At 44.5% G+C, this 23471-nt stretch overlaps 2 protein-coding genes and 1 long non-coding RNA gene across 5 annotated transcripts in view; 1 reads left to right on the forward strand and 2 right to left on the reverse strand.

Annotated features, from left to right (window-relative positions):
* The window catches only part of LOC143643975 (pre-mRNA-processing factor 40 homolog A-like), a 51284-nt gene extending 45011 nt beyond the window's left edge, over positions 1-6273 (reverse strand). Inside the window, 2 exon segments of the mRNA XM_077112354.1 lie at positions 2479-2602; positions 6042-6273. Coding sequence (XP_076968469.1) covers positions 2479-2602; positions 6042-6273 — 356 coding nt within the window.
* BARX2 (BARX homeobox 2) overlaps positions 5613-23471 on the reverse strand; it is an 84257-nt gene continuing 66398 nt past the window's right edge. For both annotated transcript variants that reach the window (XM_077112451.1, XM_077112452.1), the window contains exons 2-4: positions 20007-20307; positions 15406-15490; positions 5613-6621 (exon numbers count right to left, since the gene is read on the reverse strand). In XM_077112451.1, coding sequence (XP_076968566.1) covers positions 6364-6621; positions 15406-15490; positions 20007-20307 — 644 coding nt within the window. In that variant the 3' untranslated portion in view covers positions 5613-6363. The remainder of the gene's footprint in view (positions 6622-15405; positions 15491-20006; positions 20308-23471) is intronic.
* Positions 17811-22739, forward strand: LOC143644027 (uncharacterized). 2 transcript variants are annotated; one of them, XR_013156454.1, is made up of 3 exons: positions 17811-17881; positions 21370-21602; positions 22376-22739. It is a non-coding gene; the product is annotated as an uncharacterized LOC143644027 (long non-coding RNA). The 2 variants fall into 2 exon arrangements; XR_013156453.1 differs by having other exon boundaries at positions 17832-17956.

Raw genomic sequence — 23471 nt, forward strand, 5'->3', positions numbered from 1 at the left:
GCCTTGGGCCTTTCCTTCTTTCAGTTTGCTGCCATCATCCTCAGTTTCCCCCTCTGCAAAATGGACAGATGTCTCTAGCAACTGCCCTTTCACTGAGTGTTTAGAGTTGGCTCCAGTCCCCAAAGCTGAGTCCCCGGGTCCAGCTCTAACCTCTCCACCATTGCCCTCCCAGCCATCCTCCAATACTCCAGGATAAATTTCTCTCCCTTCAGGCAGATGAACCCACCACTAGCTGCCAAATAGGCCTTTTATCTATATGAGATTTTAATTTTTGTTAAACTGACACCTAAGCAGCCATTGTCTTCCTGCCAGGCTCCCCAGTGCAACACTGCCTGGGATCCCCTTGAGGGAAAATCTTGTGAAAGCAACTTTTTACAGCCCTGCCAATACCTTTTCCCAAGATGTGCAGCAAAATGGGTGGCACACTGACCCTTAGCCATGAAGCCCTTCAAGTATGGGCTACCCAGTGCCCATGGTCCACTTTGTGGCATCCCCTGGGGACACAGGCCCAGCACTGCTCCTGGTGGGTGACAGATCTGTTTCAGCAGATGACAGAGATCTTTTGCTGTCCTTTCCTCTTGTCTCTGGAAGGCACTGGCTGCCTCAAGTCCTCCGGGATCTAGTGCTGCTTTAATAGCAAGACCAGGAGCATTGCTTTATGATTTAGGGGCCAAGGATTGCCCCATGACACTGCTGAGAGCTCAAAATCTGTGAGCCTCTGAGAAAGACATCAGCAGAAGGAGACCCACAGCCTTCGAAGACCTCTCTGCAGAAGGAGGAACTCAAAACCTATAAAAACCAAAGGACAGCCTCCAGGCATGTACCTTTCAAGAGGGAAACAAAACCTATCCACATCCTCTTTGGAAATATGTCAGGACCACATGATAATTACAAAAGGTGCATTAAGAAACGGTGAGAGAGGAATTAACAGGTTAGTTGGGGGAAAAGGTGAGGTTAATTAAGGAACATTTGCAGGAAGAGGTGACTTCAAATTATTACCCAGAGAAGGATAAGGAGGAGGCGAGCCAAAGCAGATAGGATTAAGGACATTGTCTCGTGGGCACAGAGTGGGGTCAGGTGATGCGTCTCCGAGAGGGATTATAAGTGTCCAGAGGAGATTAGCCAAAAACAAAAGGACAAATACTGTATGGTCTCACCGATATGAACTGACATTAGTGAATAAACTTGGAATATTTTGTTGGTAACAGAGATCATCAGGAGATAGAAATAGGATAAGATATTGGGTAATTGGAGCTGAAGGGATACTGATTGTGCAACAGGACTGAACATAAAAACTCAGAAATGGACAGCACAATACTACCTAACTGTAATACAATTATTTTAAAACACTGAATGAAGCTGAATGTGAGAATGATAGAGGGAGGAGGGCTAGTGGCATAAATGAAATCAGAAAGAAAGATAGACGATAAAGATTGAGATGGTATAATCTCCGAATGCCTAGAGTGTATAATGATAGTGACTAAATGTGCAAATTTTAAAAATGTTTTTGCATGAGGAAGAACAAAGGAATGTCATTACTGCAGGGTGCTGAAAATAGATGGTAATTAATAATTAAAAGTTTCAACTTGTGTGAGACTAAAGCAAAAAATGTTTATTTGGTACAAAATTTGTATTTTGACTAGTGCATTTCCTAATATAACTTATGTAGATAGCCTGGTTGAGCACCATAAAAAAAAAGAAAGTGTCCAGAGGAGAAAGGGAATATATCTGGAACAAACCCAACCCTAGTAAGGGCAAAAAGAAGAGAAGAGGAAGGGATCCTGAAGGCATTATATTTATATAGACACTGAACAACCAGGAGCCACTCATGGATTCTAGTCAAACACTGGGGATTGAGTGCATACAAAGCCTGAGATAAGTTTTTGTGCAAAGCATGTTTCAACTCTCCAGCCCTAACACCTCCTGCCCTGCAAAATTTCCTTGCAAACAGGATGGGGGTGGGGTATGATTTAGGTGGCACCCACAGAGAACAGCCAGAGAATCGGGCAGTTACCCACAGATCGGTCCAGGCTGGAGGGAAACTGGAGACAGCCCCTTGGGGACAGTCTACCTAAGGTGGACAGGAGAAACCAAGTAACTGTTGGGCACCCTCCATCCCTACAGAGTGGGTGGCCTCCACGGGCTGACACAGCACCGACTCTGTTGAGGAAGGAGCTTCATGCCCTCCCACCCAGTTCCACCAGGGCCAAGCCCACGGGTGTAAGGGGCCAAGTTGGTGGAATGAAGTTGTGAGACGGGAAGGTGGGTTCTGAAGTATCTGTGCAAAGGGAAGGAGCCACAGAGACCCTAGACCCCACCCTCACCCCTCTTTTAGGCAGTTTTAGAACTGACCAGGCTATGAGAAAAACTTAACGTTGGCCTATGGAGGCTGGTTTCTAGCCACCTGTTCAGATTCGTTTTAGGGTTTGTGGGTCAGAGCATCAGGGCTATTTGGTTATTGTCTGAGTCTTGACAAACCTGTGTAGGAGACGCAAAAGCAAAGCAGAGGATGCCATGATCCCCCGACACGAATGCGTGGTTAGCCAACCAGACTGGGACACTTCCTGAGAGCCTGGGACCTGCATGGGGAGTCCTGTGCTTTCTAACATGAAAGACACAAGCATGAGGAGCAGTGGCCCAAAGAAGCAGCGGCCTGGGAGGGCCCTGACCTGACCCGACCACACGTGGCTGCCTCACCAGGAGGCCCCCCCCCCCACCAAATCACAGCGCCAGGATGAACTGTGAGGAGCTTCTCAGGGCTGTGATGGAGCTCCCCAGAATCACCTGCTCTCGTCTCTATAGGGGACACACTGTGCAGGGAATCCACACCTGGACTGGGCTGGCCGTGAGCCTCCTGGCCAACTACGTGTGCCAGGGAGAGGTGTTTCACTTCTCTCTACTGAATGGACTTTGATGAAACTGGAAGAAGCATCCTCTCAAAAACCCACGACTCTTGTGTGATCACGAAAAAAACATCTGACAAATTCCAATAGAGGACTAGCAGTAAAATTTTTAAAACAAACAGAAGATTGTACAATACAAACAGCGAACCCTCGTGTAAACGGTGGACTATAGTTAATAGTACAATTATAAAAATGTCCTTTCATGAACCGTAACTAATGTACCACACTAATCCAAGATGTTAACAATAGGGGAGTGTATGGGAATTCTGTATTTTATGCACATAAACCTACAACTTCTCTAATACAAAATAAATTAATTAATTAAGAAATACCTCCAATAGAGGAGTTCTCTACCAAACACCAAGGTTATCAAAAAACATTCTGGATCCCAGAGAAGGGAGGCAGTGCTTTTGTACAGCAAGGCCTGGAAGGGAAAGCAAAGTCGAGAGGATCCCAAGAGAGACACTAGAACAGAGGAAACTGCACTGCCCGGAGGGACACGGGGGGATGGGGAGGGGGGTTCAGGGGTCACCCCGCTCAAGACCTGCACAGAATTACCTTCTAATCACCATGTGGCAGAAAAAAAAACCTTATGAAGGTGGTTTCTGGATCCCAGTCAAAGTCTTGGGAATTGGAGAGGAAATGGAAAGATGGAGGTGGAGGAAAAGTAGGGCTTGGCTAGTCACAGAGGCCCAAGAAAGCAAAACGCACACTTGTTGGAAAGGCTTGACCCTTTGCCCGTCTGTGCGTCAGAAAGCAGAGCTCTGCAGCACTGCAGAGGTCTGGCAGACGAGCCAGGGATTGTTAAGTGGAGGTGACCTTGGCTCGGGGCTTCCAAACTATGGGGCGAGATCGTCTGGCTGAGACCTTCAAGTTTTTATATGCCTTCAGCTCCTAAGGGCAAGTAGTTAGAAGACCATCCTCTGAAAACTACTAGCTAGAGGTCAGAGAGAGAGCCCAAGAGCCCAGTCCAAGGATGCTACACGTGTGCATAGGCACCGTAGAAGTGTCCATCAGCAGGCACCTGGGAAAAGGTGGTGTGAGATCCCAGGGCAGGAGACCCAACACCATCACAAGAAAACAGCGTCCGAAGTAAACGCCTTTCTGGGCTGGATTAAAGAGAACACAGGTCTTCCGGGGAGCCCCATTAAGCTGGCACAAGCCCCCCTGCCATTCGGGCCATTGTGTGTACTCCTGGGCTCACTGTGACACCACCTGCCAGCCAGTGGGAAAGCTGTGCTGTGAGGTGGGCTAGAGGTGAAGGAGACGGCTTTTCCACACACACGCAGTACAGGAAACCCTGGCAGGCAGCAAGGTGTGGTCTGCTCCAACTGGTTCTCTGAGGCCCATATAATTCCTTTGCTATTCACGAGAGCTAAGCAAAAGATTGCATTCTCTGTGTTATCCCAACAGCAAAGGAAATGAAGGTGCTGCCTTGGCAAAAAAGCATGGTCACCTTCTGATTGCCCCTGTCAATGGAGAGAAGCAGGCTGCCAGACTATTGAAAACAAGCAGTTCGGATCTTGTTTCACTTTAAAATGAATTAGATGACTTGTCCTGCAGAGCTAGTAGCAGGTTTTACTTTCTAGGTGAGGCCACTACTGAGGTCAGGTTGCAGTCTGGAGCCCACCATTGGGCAAAGGGTCACTACATACTCAATTAACTGATAATCTGCAAAATGGGCACTTCAGCCTCTCAGTCGCACCGGATGAAACTCACAACGGGGTACCCCTGTAGGACTGGGCCTTGGGGTCAGCCTGCATCAGAATTAAATCAAAACCAGACTCAGAATCTTCACAAGAAGAAATCTGGAGCCTACTCTTTGGCTGGTCCTACTCAAAGTGGGACTCCACTTTAAATTTAAAATTGCACAGCATGTCGAACCTAGCAGCTCTCAAATCTTCTTTGGTTAAATATGCACAGCCCATCGACCAAATGGAGACATAATAAAATAAATGCTGAAAGAATAAACAAGCCAATAAAAATGGTGACCTATAGGGGTGCAAGGGTAGTTCAATGGTAGAGTTCTCACCTACCATGGGATAGACTCAGGTTTGATTCCTGGCCCATGCACTTCCCAAAAGCAAACAAGCAAGCAAACGAACAAAAATTCAACAAATGGGATTCTCATGTGGAAAAAGAATGAAATGTGACCCGCACCATAGAGTATACAAAAATAAAAAGAGGGCAGGCCATGGTGGCTCAGCAGGTAAGAATGCTTGCCTGCCATGCCCGAGGACCCGGGTTCGATTCCCGGTGCCTGCCCATGTTAAAAAATAAATAAATAAATAAATAAATAAATAAAAAGGGTGACCTGTAATAGGGGAGTAGGGGCAATAGGGTGGAGGAGGTAGAGGTGGAAGCAATTCTCCTTTTTTATACAATTTTGACTTTGGAAGTACAAACATTTATTATCTCTTCCAAAATGTAAACAATTTTGAAAATCGGAAGCCCCAACTTTTAAGTGACAGTAATGAAAACAGTGGAGGCAGGTGGGCAGAGCCCAGCTCCTCAGCAACTTGCCCCGAGCTGCCCTGACACCTCTTCCATGGCCCTGCAGTGTTGTGTGGCAATCACTGGTCTCGCTCACTCTTTTATTTTAGAGAAAAATAGAATAGAAAAGGACAGCACAAAGAGCTCTTTAGGTCTCTCTTTCGACAGAACACACTCAGGACTCCCCCCAAAGAATCAAAAGACCCAATCCTTTAGAAAGATTTATTTTTAATTAAAAAATAAAAGTTTTCTTAACATATTGTATTGCAGCTTCATGGATGGCGACTCAATGAAGCAAGAAAAACAAGACTTAACTCTTCTCAGGTCACCCGACGTCTGTATAATGGGTACAAAGGCACACGGGTCTTCAAACAAACACAAATTTTATTTGGAAACAGCTCTAACAACTCAGAACCCCCTTCCCCCACCTCTTTTTGCCCACCCTCACTCACCACCCCCTTCAAAAAAAAAAACAAAAACAAAAACAAACAAACCAAAAACGTTAAATTCTCCTTTAAGAACTACAGAAGTAAGTGCCGGGTCATCAAGAATCTTGGACCTGCCGCCCAAGTTCCTCCATCTCTCTCTGCTTCCGTTACTGGCTGCCCAGAGGCTGGCGGAGGAAAGAGCCAGAACATTCCCCACCACGTGCCAGGAGGGCTTGCGGCACAGGCAGGCCTCTAGGACCCAGCCCCCCGGCCATCTCCCCCAACCTGAGGGGCTGCCTCCCAGAATCAGGGGCATCCCTCGGCACCAGCAGCCTTTCGGTAAGAGAAAGGCCCAAGACGAGCAAGTCTTCAGCCAGTTGCCTGCGAGGAGAACGGTGGGGGGAGGGAGCAGGACAGATCTCTCGTCCCCAAGTTTTCCAGGCCTTCATGTCTTTTGGAAGTGTTTCTTCCCCAGTTCTTCCTGCCTCCTCTCTCTTCCCTTCTTCCCAATCTCCCCCTCCCCCCCAAAGAGCCTGATTTTAGCTGGATGGTGGGGGTTCCGAAGAGGCTACAGGCAACTCCTGGGGCTGGTCCGGGGGCTCTGCCACTTCTAAGGGGACCGGGCATGCCGGGGGTTCCTGGGCAGCACAGACGTCCTCCTGTCCCTGAGGGGGTTGCAGGCCCTGCACCTGTCCACTCATCTTCTCCTCAGCTTCGATCTCTTCTGAGGTGGGGATGGAGTTCTTCTTGGGACGACCTTTGGGTTTTGTGGGTGCTTCCTGTCCTCCTTTAAGAACCTACGTGGGAGAAAAACAGTCATTAAATAGAAGACTCTACTTTCCCGCACACCAATGGAACGTTCAGCCAACATCTAGACAATTCCTTCACAGCTGTAAAGTCACAGGGTCTGATAAAAAGTATTCTCAACCCATCACTTCTGGCCTACAAGGACCATTCATTCCTTTTTTTTTTTGACATGGGGAGGCTCCAGGAATTGAACCCAGGTCTCCAAGATGCCAAGCGAGAACTCTGCCACTGAGCCACATGGCACCACCCCCACCTCATCTTTTAAATACTCAAGGCACTTTGGGTTAGGGTGGATGGCAAATATTTTTTTTAACATTTTTATTAAGAAATAGCCACACACGTACAGTCCAACCATATTAATACGATCAATGACTCACAATATCATCACATAGTTGTATATTCTTCACCATCATCATTTTTAGAACATTTGTTATCACTCCAGAAAAATAAAAAGAAAAGCAAAGAACTCATACATCCCATACTCCTTCTCCTCCCTCTCATTTGACCCACAGTATTTCAATCTACCCAATTTTTACTCTTTAGTTCCCCTTATTATTTATTTTTTATCATTTTTTTTTACACTTGCCTGTCCATACCCTGGAAAAAGGAGCATGAGACACAAGGTTTTCACAATCACACAGTTACACTGTAAAAGCTATATAGTTACACAGTCTTCTTCAAGAATCAAGGGGATAGCAAATATTTTGGCATTTAATCAAATGATGATAAACACCTAAAAAAAGTTCAACTTAACAATAAGCAAAGATATGAAAATTAAAATATTAATGTGCTAACTATCAACTTGGCAAATTTAGAAGAAAAAGACAGTATTTGTGGCAAGGGGGAAATGAACACATACTCCAGATTGAAGTGTAACTGGTACGACCTTCTCAAGAGACCATTGGCAACTCAAATAGAAAGACTTAAAATGTGCACAACCTTTTTTTAGGGTGGGGGTGGGGTGCATGGGCTGGAAATTGAACCCGGGTCTCCCGCATGGCAGGCGAGCATTTCACCACTGAATCACGCATGCACCCTGCACATACTTTTTGACACAGAAATTCTACTTCTCAAAATTTAGCTCAAAGAAATCACCAAAGATTTAGACAGCCTTTTGATCTGCAAAAATGCTCATCACAACAGCACAAATTGGGGGGGGAAAAACCCTTAACGTTCAGTCATGTGACCTGATAGTTATAGGATGTAGAAAGGAGAGAATAATTTATAATCATTACAATTATCATATGGGAGGATATTTAAAGACTTAGGAAATAGCATTAAGAGTTTTTTGCATGAAAAACCCGTTATAGGGCAGCATAACCCAGTTTGGAGGCCAGAAGACTAGACATTATCTTGTTTACATGAATAATTAAATTTGTATTATCTAAATTTTCAAAGATGATCAGTATTACATAAACAAGCATTTCTGAAATCAGAGCGAAGATAGTATAAAACATATAGTCTTGTAATTGTTCAAACAAATAGTATAGCATAGAACAATTTCTAACTTTGGAGGAAGAAAAACTAGATTACATTTCAGCTATGCCACTTATCAGCTTTGTCTACAGGAAAGTCTTTTAAAGACTCTGAGGCTCAGTTTCCTCATCTGTAAAGTGGGGATAATAGTATCTCTTCTCACAGGGTGATGGTGAGGTGGCCAACAGAGATTATGTATATACAAGGACAGAACTATTTCTGCAATATAGAGGACACTCAGTAAATGGTCGCTACCACCTGCTTCTTTATTCATGAAAGCAAACCTCGCAACTGGCCTTTACTGATTTCACATTTATTATCCCAATTTGTGACTCATGTAAGAATCCCATGAGTTAGGCAGGGATAATTAAAAAAATATTTGTATTTTAATTTGGAACAGCTCTGACGTCGTTGCTGATTTTCTGGGCAGCCATGGAAAGGGGTGGAGGAGATCACAGGAGCGGGATACATTTTTATTTCTTTTATCCCTAGCTTAATCTTGTCTTCCCCATTTGAAGATGCGTTCCTAAGGCTAATCCTGGATCTACCCTTTGTTCTGGGCTCCAAGTATCTAACTTCTCAGTAACTTCCTAGGCACTTGCTAAATACTAACTACATCTCTTTCCTTTGAAAGCGGCGACAGACCTCCAGGTTCTGAACTTAAAGAAAGAATGGAATAACATGCTTCAAACCGTAAGTTCTTCTTCTTTTAAACTGCTTTATTGACATACAATTTACATACCATACATCTCATTCATTTAAAGTGTACAATTCAACGGTGTTCACAGAAGTGTGCAGCTATCATGATGCAATTTTAAAACATTTTCATCACCTCAAAAGGAGGTCCACAGGCAGTCACTCCTCATTTATCGCCAATGACTCATCTCCAACCCTGCTCCAAACAAACACAGATCTACTAGTGTGCCTATTCTAGACATTTCATATGAATGGAATCAGAAAATATGTGGTCTTTTCTAGCTTCTTTCACTTAGCATAATGTTTTCAAGATTCATCCATGTTATATCAAGTATCAGTACTTCATTCTTCCTTCCTTCTTACTGCTGAGCAATATTCCATTGTCTGAAAATACAACATTTTGTTTCCCAATTCATCAGTTGATGGTCACCCAAGTTGTTTCCACTTTTTGGCCAATGTTGCTATAGGAACTTCTGTATACACATTTTTAAAAAACATTTTCTATTATGAAATAGAATACATATACAAAAAAGCAATAAATTTCAAAGTACATTGTAACAAGTAGTTATAGAACAGATTTTAGGGTTCAGTATGGATTACAGTTTCATGTTTTTTCATATTTTCTTCTAGCTGCTCCGAGACTGGAAACTAAAAGAACTATTGATATAATGATTCAGCAGTCATTTGTTAATCCTTTCTTCTCTGTTATACTTCTCCTTCTCCTTTGATCCTTCTCCCAGTCTTTGGGGGGTATTTGGGCTCTGCCCTTTCTAACTTTTTCATGTTGGAAAGGGGAAGTCGACAGTATGAGATAGAGGGATGGAACTAGTTGATGTTCTGGAGAGGCTGGCCCCTGTGCATTTTAGGACTTATCTGGTCTAGGAACCATCTGGAGGTTGTAGGTTTCCAGAAAGTAATCTTAGTACATGAAATTTTTGTAGAATCTAATAGAGCCCTAGGTATTCTTTAGGGTTAACAGGAATGGTTTTGTTTGGGGTTTGGCAAACCCTGGTAATAAGCAATATCTAGCTAAAGCTTGCATAAGAGTATTCCTCTAAAACAGCCTCTTAACTCCATTTGAACTCTCTTAGCCACCGTGTATACACCTTTTTGCATGAACATAGGTTTTTAGTTTTCTTGGGCATCCACCTAGGAGTAGAATTGCTGGGTCAAATGATAAATCTATGTTTAACCTCCTGAGGAATTTCCAGACTCTTTTCCAAAGCAGCTGAACCATTTTACATTCCAACTAATTCTCCACATCCTTCTCAGCACACATCTTTCTTTCTGATTATAGTCATCTTCATGGATATGAAGTTGTACTTCACGTGATTTTGATCAGCATTTCCATGTTGTATATTGATGTTTAGCATCTTATCATGTGCTTATTGTCCAGTTATATTTCTTCCCTGGAAAAATTACCTACTCAGATCCTTTTACTCATTTTTTAATCGAGTTGTAATTTTATTATCAAGTTGTAAGAGTTATTAATATATTCTGGATACAAATTTCCTTATCAGATATAAGTTCTGCAAATATTTTCTCCCATTCTGTGGACTGTCTGATCACTTTCTTGATAGGGTCCTTTGGGGCACTAAAGTTTTTAATGGTGATGAAGTCCAATTCATCTCTTCTGTCTTTTGTCACATGAGATCTGGGTGCCAATATCTAGGAAGGTTTTGCCTAATCAAAGGTCATGAAGATATACTCTTTTATTTTCTTCCAAGAATGCTACAGCTTGAGCTCTTCCTCTCTGGCTGTTCATCTACTTTGAGTTAATCTTTAGGTATGGTGTGAGGAAAATTGTTAAGGTCTCACTTCAGTGAACACCTCCTCTTAGCTGGGGTATGTTCAGCCCTGTACTTCCCACACTAACACTAATGCACAGATGTGGAAAGGACCCTTAACGAGGTGTGCACATGGACGAATCTGCTCTGGGGAGAAAATGCCCCTATGTCCATTTCTTATAAGCCACTATCTGATTTTGATTTCAGTCTACTCGCTGGCTTTTGAAAGCACCCAAATGTGCCAAGACGGAGTTTACGTGTTGAAAGCACCTCCACATGCCACAAAAAAAGGTTATACACAATTGAGTTGCTCCGTGTGGTAATCAAGTTATAAAAGGGCAGGTCTAAGGAAGCCACCTAATTGGTAAAGAAAGTCCAACCCAGGCAATCACCGAGCACCACCCACACAGCTTGGACAGACCTCACCTGGCTGTTTTCCTACAGTGCGAACAGAATCAAAACAATCAAACCATTTTCTAACTGGAAGAAAACATTCCAGCACAAGCAATAATTAGGAGATAACTACCCCCTTGACTGCTTCGGCATGTGACCTCTGGCCCCGGCCTCCCGGCACACCTGAGACATGCAATTCCCTCACAACCGCCCCGAAGGGACGACTCATTCACATGTCCTCCTGCCAGGACCCGCCTCCCCAATCACTCCTACAGCCAATTTAGTCCCCTTGGCCCAGAAGGACCACATGACTCCCTGCACCAAGGTCACACGCGCGTGCTCACCCTACCTCTTGGAATCATGCCCAGCAGACCACCTTTTTTTTTTCCTTTAATGCAATTTCACCGAGCTATGTTCCCACACCATACAAACCATCCCAAGAACACAATCAACGGCTTATAGTATCATCACCACCTACTTTTAATAGCCAGCCCTCCTCAAAACTCTACAACAATCCAAATGTTTGCAGCCTGAGGATGTGAAGACAAGGCGCTCTGCTCCCTTTCTGAGGGGCTGAGGTGAAATCTGGGGGGCTGGGGGTGTGGAGAGGTGGGTGCAATTTAACTAGAGAGCACAGAATATCAGGGAAGAGATGGGACCTTTGACCTCCCACCTGTTCAGACAAAAAGTGATTTGTCAGGGCCACAGAGTAAGCCAGGGGCACCAAACCCCTGACCAAATCTAGTCCTCTTCTTACCTGTACTGCATTCTGCATAGTGTGTGAAGCACACATAAAATGCACTGCTGCTGTTTCTGTTGTCAGCATTTATCTGTAATGACGCACCCCTCCCCAGTGGACCCCAGGGCGCAGATTGATTCACTGTGGCCTTCTTGCTCCTTTTTCTCGGTCTCTATCTACTGACCTGTGGAACCAAGATTCTTTCTGCAAAGCAGAGAAACAAGTTCGGATTCTCGAGTATGTATCTCATCGGGGCCCCCACCACCACCCTCCAGCCCCACCTCGTTAGCTCAGAGCAGCCTTTCTTGACCTGACGAATGATTGTTCTGCTTTGCCCTAAGCATCTGGGAGAAAACTAGGGGCCAGGGAGGCAGAGACTCATAAGGAGAAAGGGGAAACATTTAGGAATATTCTTCACCCAAAGAAAAGCTCAGAGTTCTGGAGACCTGTGGAATTCACATCCGGCTCTTCTATGCTGACCTCCAAAAATCTGGATTCTCTGGAGACACGTATTTTGTGGATCAGTAAATAATAATATTAATAACAATAATAATAATAATAAAAGCAGCTAATCATTTCTTGGCGGCATACTGGGTGGCTGGCACTGTTCTAAGTGTCTTACAGAGATATGCATTTTACTGATGAGGAAACAGACACATGGAGGTTGTATAACCTGCCCAAGATTACATAGCTAGCAACTGGTAGCAATTCCATGGGATTGTTGACTCTCTGGAGACTTCCAATGTGAAAGAACAAGGCTGTCTATTTGCATTCTCCAACAAGAGAGAAATCCATTTCAGAGCTGAAAAAGACCACTGGACAACAAGACACTTGCAGCCTGTTGCAAAACACCGTAGATCGTACTGGAACTAAAGCCAACAGAAATGGACGAGAGGATGAGTCCCAACTAATGTGCAAGATTAGATTTACCCAACTGGCTACAGGTTACAAACATTGACCAGTAAAAACTAGTCTGAGATGCTATCTCTGTTTTGGCAGTGATGTCCTTGGAAGCTGTGTGGATATCTCTGAGAATTAAGTGCTAATCTTTTTTTCAGTTCCAATTATGTTACTAGCCTTGAGACATCTTCATTACCCAATTATCTTTTTTTTTCCCTCCCCAATACCTGAGAAATAGCCTTGAAAGAGTTTTAACAGCAATGCTTTGCTGTTCGGAGGGAGTCAGAATTCAGACCCACAACCATATACCTTGCTCACATTTTAGCTCCAGCCAATTTTGAAGTCATCCAACTCTCCCAACCCCAACACCTACATACTTCTGTCTCATCCTTCTATCTGCAATCCCCTTCTCACCCTTGCTTGGCATATTTCTAGGCATCCTCTAAAACCAATTTAGGTGTCACCTCCTTCATGAAGCCCTCCCTCCTGTACTACTCTGAAGACCCCCCAGCGGTTGCCCTAGAGAGAGTTTGCTCTCTCACACTTGACTGAATGTTCTTTGTGGAAGGATTCATGTCTGATCTCTGTATCTTCACTGCCTGGTGAAAGTAAGTACTCAAGGAACAATTGCTAAACTGCATTGAAAGTACTGTACTCTTGTTGGCAAAAAGGACCTGACTTTGGATGGCCTGCTGTGTTCTTTCTGAGATGCAACTGCTGAGTGACTTCCATTTTGTCTGATCTACGTAGCCGTGATAAGCATCCATGCCCATCCCACAGTCACGCTGGCAGTGTAGGGCCGGTGAAAAACAAGTGACGTCGGAGGCAGAGATACTTGTGTTGCCCTGCAGATACCGGGTGGTGTCGGCAGGGATGGCAGGCTGTCAATTCATTAATCATCTGACTCATGAAAAGACTGCTGATAACCAATTGAAACAATGCCCCTGCCACTCAGAAGACACTGATCTTGAGAATGAAGACTGATGAGGAAGGAGGTGAGTGGTGAAGCTTGCACAGAAAACAGTGAGGGAACTTGCCCAAAACCAGCCAGGGATAGGCAGGCTGGGGAACGCAAATCGGGTCCTTTCAGAGATCGATCCCCCAAAAGGCTTCGTGTACAACTCAGTATTCTATAGTTTCCGGAGTGGGCATGTATTTAACTGAATCCCCTTCTTTGTTCAGCTTCAATTTTCCTTGCTGCTTGCTCCATGATCTTGCCTCTGAAGTCTTACAGGCTTAACAAATCTATAATAAACAACTCAGTACTCCCTAGCCATCTCCTTCCTTGTTTTTCCAACTAAAATATGAATTCCATGAAGGCAGAGATTATATGTTATTTCTTTCCTTCCTATTACATAGGGCAGAGCTTGGTTCACAAGAGGCAATCGATATGTATTTGTTGATTCATGCAGTGTGTGTGTGTTAGCACCCGCAATGGCATCTCTACTTCACACCACAAGCACTTTATGAGCCAAGCTGCCTCCATCTGAAAACGCCTCCATTCAGAGGGCAGGTTCTTCTGGAGGAAATCCAGAGACTTGCCCAGGACTTCTTTCTGGCATATAAATAACAAATGCTACTGGTTGCCTTTTTTTTCCAATTTTTCCCCATTACTATTCATTTGCAGTTTATTTCTTTCGTTTTCTTTCGCATTGTGAGCAAGCAACAGAACATTTCAGGAAAAAAAAATGATCAGACAAAAACACAAAGTTGAGAAAATGTCCATGCATTAACTTCTTCCCCCTGAAAACTGTTATTTGATTATATGTAAATGTCCTACTCCAGTCCTTAAAACACCAGGTACCACAGTTTATGATCAGTATTTAGCAAATGAGAATGTCATCCACTTAGACATGGAACTCGGGTCCATGGGACAGGAGAAGGGGCCAGATGGATGGGGTGAGGGTATGAGAAAGTCTCCCCAGAAGAGAGCATGGTGGCACCTGGTCTCTAAAGAAGACCTGCAGGGTCTCTAAAGAAGACCCACCCATCATCCCCAAAACCCCATTTTTCCTCTGGGCTTTCGTCTTTGCTCCTTGTGGCTGACAAAACTGAGAAACGAAACACTCAACGATATTGGAATATTTATATTTAAAAGTGAAATTTTAACAAAGGACAAACTTTTATGAAATTCTGAGTCATGAAATGTGGAGATGTTTATTCTAATAAATACATTTCAAAATCAAAGATGGAAGGGCTCATTAGTTAGGCACTGGGCCAGTGTCACTGAAGTCACATTCTTTACACCATCCACGTGGTATTAACTGGGGGTGCTTTCGTTAGCGTGAGTATTCCCAACCCCATCACAATCTTGGAATGGCACCCAGAGTTCTGCATCTTAACCCGCCAGTCAGCTGACTCCAGTGCCCACCAAAGCTTGAGCATCTTGCATTAGAAGGTGCCCAGCTAAAAGAACACATGTGCCTTATGCATCCTCATCAAAAAAGAGAGTGGTGAGTTCTATTCTTAGCTATGTGGTGGGTCGGAGAAGGAAGCTCTCTGAAAAGGCAAGCAGGTAGGGTTAAAACCAGCAACGGAGAAGTTTTCTCTTTTATTTCTAAGGAGGCCATGAAAAAGAATATCCTCCTGGTTTGGCAATCCAGGTCAGGAGGAACAGCTTTTCTGCAGTTCCAACAGCCTCCCTCCCAGCCAGCATAGTAAAAGGCTGGCAATCCCTGGAGCCCAAACCATGAAATGGTACTACCCCCTTCCCACTGGCCCTGCGGTCAGAATTTTTCTCATCATGTGAGGTCCAGAGTTAGGCTCACTCTCTTCTTTCTTACCATTTTCTTCCATTTCATCCTGCGATTCTGATACCAAGTCTTCACTTGCAGTTGAGTGAGTCCCAGAGACTGAGCCAAGTCCAACCTGGGAGGCAGGAGATACAAAGGAAGGAGGGAAAAAGGAAGAGAAACAGCAGTCAGAGACGGGGTACTGTTGGCCAGCTAAGATCACTAGTCACCAGTGCCTGGACCGTCCCCAATAAACCAATCCTTCCCAAAGCAGCTGTCCTTTCCTTCCAAGATCCCTATAGACGAAACGCTGGGAAGGTAGGAAAGCCTCACGGACACCTGGGGCAATCCTTATCCCGACACATTCACTATCTAATCCCTTTTAGAAAGGATTTCTGAGACTTCCATACAAAATCATTTTTCTGACCGGTACAAAGTAAGGACTCTGACCTATAGTCCAAACTGAAAATAAAAAGGAAAGCCACATTTTCCCTATCAAAACCTCTCTAATCTCTCCAAATCCAGTTCAAGTTCCGCCTCCTGTGGGTAAGCCTCCAGAACTCCGACAGCTCACCCAGATCCGTCTCCGGGACACGCCTCCCACAGGACACACTCGCCTGGACAGTGCCAAGTCCTAATTGTCCTCTAATCTGCCTCCCTCACTAAACCACAGGCGCTGAGTACATCTCCCCCTTCTTTCACACCCACAAAAGCGTCCATCGCACGGTCAAATCTAAAACAAGGGCTCAAAAACACATCTGACTGATCTATTCATTCACTGTCGCTGCCCTAAATTGTTACAATGCCAGGTTCCAAAAGAAACATTAAATCCGTAGCCCATCCTGCTTTTCATTCCAATGCTAAGCATAGTTCTGCCTTCATCTGCAGCCCTCTAACAAGTTGTAAAACTCAATCATTCCTGGGAAGCATGTGGCGGAGTTGATTTCAGCAACACTGCAAGAGGACCCCAGGGTCCCAGGCCATGTGCCAAGCCCCCGGGGCATGTGATTTCACTCATTCCTTTCACAACGGTGGCAACTGGGCATAATTATTCCCATTTTACAGATGAGAAATCTGAGACTCAGAGAGATTAGGATATCTTGGCAAACTATCATCCAAATCCTGTCCGCTGCCCGGTTTTGTAAATAAAGTTTTATGGGAACACAGACACTCCATTCATTGATGTCTGGGTCCGTGGCCACTTTCACACTACACCAGTGAAACTGAGTCGGTGCACCAGAGATGATGCATGATGAAATGGCCTCTACAGCCTATAATATTTACTGTCTGGCCCTTTACAGAAAAAGTTTGTTGACTCATGGTATTTGACTGTAGAGTAAGGGTTAAAGTGGGTTTCAAATCCACATCTGCCTGAGTTCTATGCTATCTCCTGCATAGTGGCTCACACCCACCTACCATATTTTTGTACAACTTAATCCATCCAAGGAAGCTCTTGGTCTTGGTGGAGAGACGACAGGGATACGACTGATAGGGAGAAGCAAACTCCCCAGAGGAACACATGAAGTGAGAAAAGAATGTTACTAATCACACTTCCAACTTAACCTTTGAAACTAGAGTTTGCTGCCCTGTAAGACCCCAGGTTCACCTTAGCACCAACTGGAAGGACAACTCCTTGTGTCAACATAAGCTGCCTCCCTGTGGCTCTGGTCACTGAAGCAGCATGGCCTTCTTAAGCAGCAACTTGGGACTGCCACCCTTGACACAGCTTGGGCAGTGATGACACCTTTGTGAAGATTCTCAGGTTTCTGAGGATGGCAATGTGTGGCTCTAAGGTCCATTACCTCACACAAGCATGAGACATGGGGAGTCTAGGAGATAAATTATTCACCTACAACTTTCTCCATCTGAGGAGTGATGGACAACATCTAGCTATCCAGAATACCCATGAGTACCAACACAGAAGCTCCCAGGTACAACTGCCCAATCCCTCTGCTCAGAACAAAGAGTACAATTTAAAATTTCAGTAATAAAAACAGAGTCTTCTTCCAGGGGTTTCTGAACTTGTCTCAAATCTGCCTTCACTTCTTTCTGGGCATCCCTGGAGAAGGGCTATGGGAAGCTGGTAGTTTTACCGAAAATGATTAATAGAATGAAGCTAATAAATTCCCCATGCCAATAACACTCAGCTCTTCCCACTAACGGTAATTCCACAGACTTCTAGTCTCCTAGGTCTCTGTGGACACAGGGCTCTCCCTGAGCCTGCCTGCTTTTCCCAGCCCAGGTTATCTGAGGTCATCAGGTGCATTAGTCAATGGAAGGTTCAGTTCACAGCGTTAGCGAACGATGTTAGCTCACTTGGGAAAAATGCATCCTTGACTCACGCTGGCTACAGAAACAGACTTCACTGTCATCAGCTTTCTCTCATTACCTGCCACCGTTACAAATTCTCACTTCCCTGCATATTCGCTTAAATGGGGTCACCTAGGAAACTAGAGAAACAAACAAAGAAGAGGAGGGAGAGAGTTGGGGGAGGAGGAAGTGTTCATGACCCCAGTCACGTACAGAGGTGAGAAACATGTGAGAGGGAGGGTTTAGGCGGCAGCTTCGATGCCAGCCAAATGGTATCCTCCTCCCCAGGCAGGTGAGTCAGTTCTGCAAAGGTCACCTGGGGGTGGGGGTTGGCGGCCTGGGCAGGTATTCAGGAGCCCTAGAAGGTTTCTTAGGAATTAACATTTCTGTACAAAATTTCCCTGACTTCTAAATACATAAGCCTGAAATTCTACCCACATGCGAAGCCCATTAGATATAGCACCAAGCAATCCATAAATGAGCAATTCATAACCCACCTAGTTGCACAAGTACAGTAGGTTCTCAGTTACATGTTGGGGGCAGAAAAGTAGTTATACAGTACCTGGAGAATTCCAGTTATTTAATCTCCTATCCACAGACCTGTGTCCTTTGTCCCACTGCAGACTCCAAAGGTAACAGTCCAAAACAGAACTCACTCTTTCTCCACTGTCTTCTGCATTCCAACTTCAGTTAATGGTAGTTCTAGGGAGCTGATCACCCAACTCAGGGACCACAGACTCCCCTACTCTTTTCTCTCTTCCTCACCCCAATGTCAACTCTGTCCATGCCATCTTCAAAACTGTTTCCCAAGCTACTCTCTCCTCTCTAGTCCCACTGTCACCCCCATAATTCGGGTCAGTAACTACACTGGTTTCTCTCCTAGTTGTTTTCCCTGCTACATCTCTTCCCTCTATAATTAATCATTTATGATGACACCAAAGGGACCATTCTAAAGTGTAGATCCGTCATGTCACTTCCTGTTCCTACTGGCTGCTGACTGCCTAAACAACAGAACTCATATTCTTTACCCAAGCATACATGGCCCCGCCAAAACTGGTACCATCCCATCTCCTCAGTGAATCTTCCCCACTCACACCTCAAGCTGAAGATGGGTTGACCCTATGTAGTTCACTGAACATGCCCAGCTAGATGTGCTCCTGTGCCTTTCCATGGGGAACTGCCCTTTTCTTCTAGGAACCAAAGCTCTTTTTAGATGTGACCCCTTGGAGAAGCCTAACCTAACCCTTTGGACACTCTTAGCTCTATTATTGGGCTCCTAGAGCCTCCGGGACCACATCACCACCAGTACCTAGCTCATTCTGTTGCAGCCACCACTGTCTTCTCACACAAGCTCCTTTAGAACAGAACTCTGTCCACTACCTTCCAGTCCCTGCCACAATGCTTATCACACAGAGACCCTCACTTGATGAATTAAGTTTGTGACAAATTCCCTTCTAGTCGATGATGCTTAGACTCCTCTCACTAAATTTCCATCAGAACAGCTCATAAACAGCTTAACAGATACACATGACTCTCATTTCCTTAACTTTTTTTTCCTGCTGACCCTATGATAAGACTGGGGTAAAACCTGATATGGACAAGGCAGAGTATAAAAGGAGAAAGAGAAATGAGGACCCAACAAACAGGATGACACATTTAGCTCATCATCCTCCAGAGTCAGCTTGAAGGAACCAGATAAGGCACACATACCCAAACACATTTTGCAGTGAAGACACTAAATTAAAGAATGGGGATGTGGTACCGAAGCTTCAGAATTGAGTAGGAAGCAAAACCTCCCCACCCCCCACTCCCACCCCCATCATCTAGATCTCAGATGGGATTCTTGCCTCAGGTTCTCAGTTTGACCTCCAGCACATTCATTGAGGCATCTGACACACTCCAGATCAATCCAGCCCTTTCCAAGCAAGAACCAGACCAGCGTGCCTGGGGACAGCTGGGAGTTGGCAGGGCGGTGAGAAGATTAAGATCCCAATTCCAGATTTAGTCCCACTGTATCTGATCCTAAGTGTGTGTGGCATTAAAAACCAAACCTGTTTCCCAGCTGAGAGCCACTGCTAAACTTTGCCAGTGCATGAGCTAAAACATGGGGGTAGGATGACCCACTTAGATTCAGTAACAGGCAGGACTAGGTTCAATGAATTCATGTTGAACTGGTACAACTTGAGCCAAGGAACAGCTTCTGGCCAGGATGCAGTGATGCCCTACTGCAGCTGCTGAGGCCCATTCTCCCCACCCTGAAAGCTAAGGGAGAACTGTCCCCTCCTCGTGGGCTCTAACTGTGGAGAGGCCTCGCCCCCCCACCACCACCACCATGTCCTCACCTGTCTGGGGTAGACAGGTACTTCTGCTTCTGGAATTTCTTCTCCAGGCCCATGAGCTGCAGCTCGGTGAAGATGGTCCGACTGCGACGGGGTCTCTTCTGGCGTGGCACGGGCTGCTCAGTCTCCGACTCGCTGCTGGCCAGGGCCTCAGCGCCCACAGCCTCTGTGGAAGCTACCTCAGCCCCTGGGTGGCGGGACAGGGCCTGGGCGATCCCTGGGGAGGTCGGGACCAGGTGGGAGAGGACCGTGGGCTGCCGGGTGATCACTGAGAGGAGAGGATATGCCCGGAGTGAAGGGGACCCTGGAAGACAAACAGGGATGCAGGGTCAGTAAAGGGGAGACAAACAGGGATGCAGGGTCAGTAAAGGGGAGACAAACAGGGATGCAGGGTCAGTAAAGGGGAGACAAACAGGGATGCAGGGTCAGTAGAGGGGAGACAAACAGGAATGCAGGGTCAGTAAAGGGGAGACAAACAGGGATGCAGGGTCAGTAAAGGGGAGACAAACAGGGATGCAGGGTCAGTAGAGGGGAGACAAACAAGGATGCAGGGTCAGTAGAGGGGAGACAAACAGGGATGCAGGGTCAGTAGAGGGGAGACAAACAGGGATGCAGGGTCAGTAAAGGGGAGAGAAATAGGGATGCAGGGTCAGTAAAGGGAAGGCAAATACAGATACAGGGTCAATAAACGGAAGACAAACAGGGATGCAGGGTCAGTAAAGGGGAGACAAACAGGGATGCAGGGTCAGTAGAGGGGAGACAAACCAGGGACGCAGGGTCAGTAAAGGGGAGAGAAATAGGGATGCAGGGTCAGTAAAGGGAAGGCAAATACAGATACAGGGTTAATAAAGGGAAGACAAACAGGGATGCAGGGTTAATAAAGGGAAGACAAACAGGGATGCAGGGTCAGTAGAGCGGACCGTGGGAATGCATGGACTGCCAGTTGTGAGGAGTACAGATGGAGGAAGAGAAGAAAAAGCAACGCGGGGAAAAGCGCCAATCTGCAGAGCGGTCTGTGAGAACAAAGTCCCCAAAGCAGGAAGGGGTTCATGTAATTCCTTTTGGCTTTAAGTGATTCTTTCCCCACTCTCTTCCCTGGAACCCCTAAATTCTGCTTTCAAGGATATAGGTCAATGGGGCTGAGAAGATGAAAAGAAGTGGTCAGTAAAAGCTAGACACACATACTGAAGAAATCCAAAATAAATTTTTAAGATGAAAACTATCTGGCTGCCACCAGTGGTTTTTATAAAAATTCCTGACTGTATCAATGAATTCCTCCTAAGAGGAACACCTATAACCACCAATCACATTTTTCAGAGCTTGATGGATGTCTAAAGATAACTTAATTCAAACTCTCTCATTTCAGAGATAAGGAAATAACCCCAGAGGCTAAACGACCTGCCTCAGATGACAGAGTTCAGCAACAGCAGATTCAGATTCAAATTCTTCTGGCTTGAAGTCCAGTGCTTTTATCACCACATCATGAATCACATGGATACATCATTTAGGACAAACAGATTGTATCTCGTATGCAAACTCAGATCAATTATTGCCAGCTGCCTACAGCTCTGTGTCAAAAGCTTCCGAGGCTGTCAGAAGGTGTGTACTGCCGTCCCTGCTTTAGGAATTTCAAGGCGCGAGCGAGGCTGTCAGAAGGTGTGTACTGCCGTCCCTGCTTTAGGAATTTCAAGGCGCGAGTACTTTTCTGGGCAAGAAGACTTTATGTATTTAAAGTTCAAGTAAAAGAACTCTTTTGTTATTTAATGGCATCCGTTTTAAAGTGTCATGACCATAATGGAAGAGAAAATGCTCAAAAGGACATTATTGGTATATATGAAAAAATTGGAATACAGACTGTAAGCTTTATACCAATGTTAAATTTCTTGGACATGATAATTGCACTTAAGGTGGTTACCTAAGTGAATATCCTTATTCTTAGGAATATACATGGAAGTAGTAAGTGTTCAAGGAGCAATATGTATACAAATTACTCTCAAATGTTTAGAAGATTAAGATAGATAGATAGATAGATAGATAGACAGACAGACAGACAGACAGTAAATGATAGATAGATGGATAGTTGAATGGATAGATGAATGGACAGATGGATAGATGGGTGGACAGATAGATGGACAGGTAGACAGAGAGAGGGGAAGATAGAATGATATGGCAAATGTGGCAAAATGTAAAAAGTTAGTGGATCTGGGTATCTGAGCAGGGAGTATGTTGGAGTTCTCTGTCTAGGTTTTGTATTATTTTTGCAACTGTCCTATGCATTTGAAATTATTTCACATAAAAATTCAAAAAAGTCATGATCATTACCCACCTAAATCATTTTATTTTTCTGAGCCTCAGCTTTGTCATCTATACAGTAAGAGCAGATGATGTCAAAGAACTACTCTACCATACTGAAGCCACAAACGTGCCTCTTACCCCAAGACCATCACTTGATATCTGCTGAAAACAGAGAAGACACCAGGGCTGCCCTTTGGGACTCAGCACAGCCCTGACACCTCACTCCAAGGGAAAAGGCAAGCATTGGAGCCAACCAATATTTACTCTGGGTCTGCTGGGACCTACCTGTGTTCCTTCTCTCCTCTCCTCGTTGGCATTTCTCTCCATTCCCTTGCCTCTATGTTGGACCCCAACCATAGTTATTAAAACAGATAATGTTTCTTGTTCTGGGATTATACTTTAAACAAGGTCCAGTAGAAACCACAAGTGCTTAAATAACAATAAATCACCAAGGGCTATTACTTCCATGGACCCTCCAGCCAATTCTAACACTTGAGGTTCTGTGTGGTGGATTCTTTTTAAGAAAAATTAAAATCACCCGGGAATGACATTTTACAGCAAGAAAACTAGGATACCTGGGCTTTGTGGTTTTGAATCTCTCAGCAGACACTATGAAATACTTCCAAAAGAAAAGTCCCTGAAAGCTTTTGTACAGGAACAAATCATTTCTCATTGCAAATCACTTTACTTCTCTAATTTTGCTATTTCTTTCAAAATCTAGAAAATTCTAAATTTATAATAGAAACTCAGGAACTCAGCAACATAGGAAGTAGCTAATTAGCTACCAAAAATTAAGGCTTATAATCATCAGGGTTTCAGTATCACATTTTGTAAAAGAGTTAAACATTTTTTTTATTAGGAAACATTTTTTGAAAGTGTAGTAATATCTAGTGTTGGCAAGGATATGGGAAAATAGGCATGTAAAGCCTGTGGATGGGAGTATAGAATAGTTTAATCTTTTAGAAGGAAAAAATAAGCAGTACAGTAATTAGGAATTACTGACCAAACAACAATTCCTACAATTTGAGACCTATTTGCCTTGTGCACAAGGATTTATGTATAAGCATGTTCACTGCAGTCTTGTTTCTAAGGGTAGAAAAAAGAAATAACCTACATAACTATCAATATGAAAATGATGAAATAAATTATGCTATATCGATAGTATAGATTATT

This window comes from Tamandua tetradactyla, chromosome 8, assembly GCF_023851605.1.
Source record: "Tamandua tetradactyla isolate mTamTet1 chromosome 8, mTamTet1.pri, whole genome shotgun sequence".
NCBI lineage: Eukaryota > Metazoa > Chordata > Mammalia > Pilosa > Myrmecophagidae > Tamandua > Tamandua tetradactyla.